At 32.2% G+C, this 1,308-nt stretch overlaps 1 protein-coding gene across 1 annotated transcript in view; it reads right to left on the bottom strand.

Annotated features, from left to right (window-relative positions):
• Nucleotides 1-555: 555 nt before the first annotated feature.
• Nucleotides 556-1,308, bottom strand: part of LOC105272992 (hemocyte protein-glutamine gamma-glutamyltransferase-like) — a 4,093-nt gene continuing 3,340 nt past the window's right edge. Inside the window, exon 2 of the mRNA XM_011315226.1 lies at nt 556-1,076. Coding sequence (XP_011313528.1) covers nt 571-1,076 — 506 coding nt within the window. The 3' untranslated portion in view covers nt 556-570. The remainder of the gene's footprint in view (nt 1,077-1,308) is intronic.

Below are 1,308 nucleotides of genomic sequence, written 5' to 3'. Positions count from 1 at the left end.
TGACAGTTGATGTCATCCAAAACAAATTACTAGGATAAATAATTTTTTCCACATCATTAAGAAATTATTTTCTATCTATGGAGTAAATCACGTGTCTGATGGTAAAAAATGATCAAATAATTGCTATCGAATGTACTTGATAGAATAAACGAATAAGGAAAATTCCTGGATAAAATTAACATACTATTTATATTCACTTACTCAAACAGAAGCTAATGGCTGATCTCTTGGATAAACAAAAAAAAAAGATGCACTTGCAAATAATTTTACTGTACCTCAAGTAAACAATACGTTCCTATGTCAGTAGTAATAAATTTTTTCTACGATATTTAAATAATAATTAAATAATTGAGTTAAACATTTGTTCAATGGAATACAACGCTCGATCCAACTTCAATTTTCTATAAAAATTCCTCGACATTTGCAAGAATTAATTATTTAATTGGATAATGGATTTTAATAAATAATCGAGTTAAATATTCATTCAATGGAATTTTACATTCAATCCAACTTCAATTACTGATAATAATCTGTCGGCATTTGGAACAATTAATTATTTAATTATTATTATTATTTCATAGAATAAATAATTGGACAATGAAATTTCTTGTTTTTTACCTCAACTTTGATCGTTGGTTTGATGACCTGGAAGTCATCCTCATCAGCCCACGTTTGATTAGTCTCCTGTACAGTAGCAATGGCATACAATTTCATATTGGCATACTCGACTAATTTATCCAAATACTCTTCAACGGTGCATCTGAGCTGGAGAGATCTCTTCTCCGATGGCTCCAGAACGAATTCTCCTTCGGCTCGTTTAATCTGATGGGCCTTCACCCCATTATAATAAACACTACCAGCTGACAAGACAACTTTGACTGTTCTCTTCTCTTCAGATTTATTATCAATGTCAATGAGAATGGTGAAAGGATCGCCGATGTCGACACGATCAAGATCGACGAGTTTAAAGTCAACGTCTTCAACTACTTGTTCACCTCCAGCATACGCCCTTTTCGCTGATGGAATACTGCGTACTGCTCTGTACAAGGTCAATCGTTCAGCTCGAGTCCCTTGAATTTAATTAATTGATCAGAATTTTATCGATTGATTAGAATCATCAATAAAAATTGGCATTATCGAGAGCAACAAGTAAAAAAGCGCAAATTTCAGCGCATATCTTCGAGACTAAGGGAGATAGCAAAATTTTTGTTATTACCTTTTTTATTGCTCTCATTACAATCTACAAAAAAGGTTCTAATGAATATTTTGTTATCTCTCTTAGATTTTGAGATATTCCCGTTTACCAAT

The sequence above is a fragment of the Fopius arisanus genome, unplaced genomic scaffold, assembly GCF_000806365.1.
Source record: "Fopius arisanus strain USDA-PBARC FA_bdor unplaced genomic scaffold, ASM80636v1 scaffold00579, whole genome shotgun sequence".
NCBI classification, from domain to species: domain Eukaryota; kingdom Metazoa; phylum Arthropoda; class Insecta; order Hymenoptera; family Braconidae; genus Fopius; species Fopius arisanus.
This window is presented reverse-complemented; position numbering and strand designations above follow the sequence as displayed.